A 2,979-nucleotide genomic window follows, 5' to 3' on the forward strand; every position below is an offset into this window, starting at 1 on the left:
TCCAAATTATTGAGTCTATATAATTCAACTAATCTTTTTGAGTTTTCAAAGTAAACAGCTTCCTGATCTCTACTTATTTGTCAAGAATAGAGTTTGGCAAACGAAGAATCATTTCAACTGTTGATCGATGAGAATGAGATATAGGTAGTGACTAAGACTAACCTTGGAATGAAGCAAAATGAATATCTCAATTTCGAAAACCAAAAGCTAGAATAAGAGGTTCAAGATGTAGGAGCAACAAATTTGAAATCTAATCATCTAAAGGAAAAAAATGACAGACGCAACTAATTAATAAACAAATTTGCATAAATTTTGTGTGTTTTAATCCGAGTTTCAGATTATTCGTTTTTTTTTGTATTTTTCATTTTCTGATTGATATCATTCCAAGTAAAACCTAATAAATAGTGTGCAATTTTGTGCATGGTTTGATACGTTCAGGCTTTAGTTTGTACTCGTATGTTAATCAAACATATTCTTAATTTTCTAATATATTTATTTTAATTATTTTTCGGATTCAAATTTGATTTCTGAATTGAGATAAAACATTTTCATTTAAAGTTTTAAACCATATTAAGATATAGTTTGGTTTTAAGACTGGTTTGGATCTGATCATATTTGTCTGGATTAATCTCCCTAAACACTAGTATAATCTTGAAATAGTGTTTCACAGAAAACTGAAACTCTTTTAAAACAAGCCCATAGCTCATTTTCAAAGAAAAAAAGTTCATAATTGTGTCTTGGTTTTCTCTTCCTTTAAACTTAATATCAAAACTTAAGGTATTATATTATATAGTTATTTCTCCGTAGGCCTTCGATTGTTACGTTACTGTATCTTGAAGAAATTGGGATCAGAGCTTTAAAAATCACACTACAAGTCACATAAACTTTGCTTTTATCTTTACAGTGTCATGCTTCTGCTTAAAGCTTGACTTTACATTACATTGACATGAAGAAAAGGTACCTTTCTCTCTAAGATTAACAAACAAAAACAACGGATCAAAAAACACATTTCCTAGGAAATGTCGACAAAATGATAATTACACGAAAATGTTATTTTGCTGTTATTCACATAAACAAAACAGAGTATTTCACACCAACTGTACAATGTCGCAGCCCGATCACGCGCAAAATCTCAGCTACATTCGAAAACATTGGATACACATAACTCACTCAAACTCCTTTACCACAACCGAGGAAACTCAAAGATGGGATCTTCTGTACAAGTGTTTCCGCTACTTGAGCAGCAGAAGGTCTTAAAGATGGTGGACTACCGATACAGAGCGCAGCAACACTGAGCATTGTCTTTAACTCATCGATATCAACACTGTCCCTTGACAACCTCGGGTCCAAGAACTGTCTCACTTTGTCCTCAGCGATGTCTACACTCGAATCAAGAACCTCACGGATCAGTGGAGCGGCTATATGCACTAGCATCTCACCTCTCTCAGCGGAAAAACGCTTCTTTCCCTGAAACCAACTCAAGAACTACAACACCAAAACCATATATATCCATCTTCTTTGAAGCAATCCCGGTTTTTAAGTAGTGAGGATCAGTATAACCTGGTGATCCAACCATTCTCACTTGTCTGGACCTAGTTGACATCGTAGGAGGCTGAACCATGGAAGAGAATCCGACTTTAGCTGATCCAAAATCGCAAAGCTTACAATCAAAGTTTTTGTCTAGGAGCACATTGGATGATTTGATGTCCCCGTGCACAATCTGCGGAGTACATTCTTCGTGAATGTGTACAATAGCTTGAACTAACTGAAACGCAATGGCGGTACGGTTCCTCCATGGCAAGACTTGCTTGCTGCTGCTATGTAACTTCTCTTGTAGATTCCCTTGAGGAAGATACTCAAGAAGAAGCGCACCAGTTTCCTCTGAGATACAAAGACGAAGACCATCAGTTCATAAGCAAATATGTCAAACCCACTTGCTAAAACATATAAAGATCAAGACTTTGATACTAAGAGAGATCTAAAGCACCAAACTTTGTAGAGTCAAGGCATTAATCTATGAGATTTTAGAAGCAGTACCTGAATCGTCGAAATAGCCGAGAAGCTTGACAATGTTAGGATATTGAAGACGGAGCAAGATATCAAGCTCGAGTCTAAAGACCTGGTAAAGACGGTGGCTACTAACGTGAACCTTGAGAGCCGCTTTGTCAGAGCCAGAGAAGCGAGCCATGTAGATACTGCTATAGCCACCAGAACCAATCAATCTAGAGAAATTAGAAGTGAGGGTTTCCACATCATCCCAGCTGCTGTAACAGGTCACACCAGATCCTTTGCTTGTGGGTTTTTCGGTGGTCGTCGTGGTTACATCAAAGCGAATACAGTTCAAGAAACAAGCCATTAAAAACAGAGCAAAACAGAGCAAAACAGAGTAAAACAGAGAAAGATCGAGTCTTTATTTTGCTTTAAGGGTTTATATTAGTAGAAGAAGATGGGTTTAGTTAAGGGTTTTGTAAATTGTAACTACAGACAGAAGAAGAACAAGGGGATCTAAGAAAGTTATGGATCTGGAGACAATGAGATTGTTGGAATTTGTAAAGAAAGAAGAAGGAAAAGGTGTGGACTTTGGGATTGGGAGGGAGGCAGAGTTTGACCGATTAAAATTAATAAGTCTGCCATTTTCGATGTTGAATGAAACCTTCCTCTGAAGTAGCTAACCTCTCTGACGTTCTAACTACTACTCTTCTTCCAACTTTTGTTTCATTACTTTTTGGGGTTAAGCAAAACATTTAACACATTTTTCTTTTCCTTTTTGGACATTCGTTATTAGAATGTTTGAAAATAGTTAAATATTTAAGGACAAATGCATTTGCCCAAAAAAAATCCAAAAAAAAAAAAAAAAGGACAAAAATTTAACGATTAGGTCTTGCCTTTCAAATATAACTTCTATTAACTATTGTACACTTTTACTTTGAAATCTCCATACTAATACAAGGGAAGTTCATTAACATGTTTTTATCATTT

At 35.8% G+C, this 2,979-nt stretch overlaps 1 protein-coding gene across 1 annotated transcript; it reads right to left on the reverse strand.

Annotated features, from left to right (window-relative positions):
- Positions 1-855: 855 nt before the first annotated feature.
- On the reverse strand, positions 856-2,579 carry LOC104737040 (putative receptor-like protein kinase At4g10390). Its single transcript, XM_010457135.3, is given in 3 exon segments — positions 856-1,455; positions 1,457-1,881; positions 2,038-2,579. Coding segments are annotated over 3 exon segments (1,029 nt in total). The 5' UTR covers positions 2,357-2,579; the 3' UTR covers positions 856-1,170.
- Positions 2,580-2,979: the final 400 nt, after the last annotated feature.

Source organism: Camelina sativa, chromosome 13 (assembly GCF_030686135.1).
Source record: "Camelina sativa cultivar CO46 ecotype springtype chromosome 13, ASM3068613v1".
NCBI classification, from domain to species: domain Eukaryota; kingdom Viridiplantae; phylum Streptophyta; class Magnoliopsida; order Brassicales; family Brassicaceae; genus Camelina; species Camelina sativa.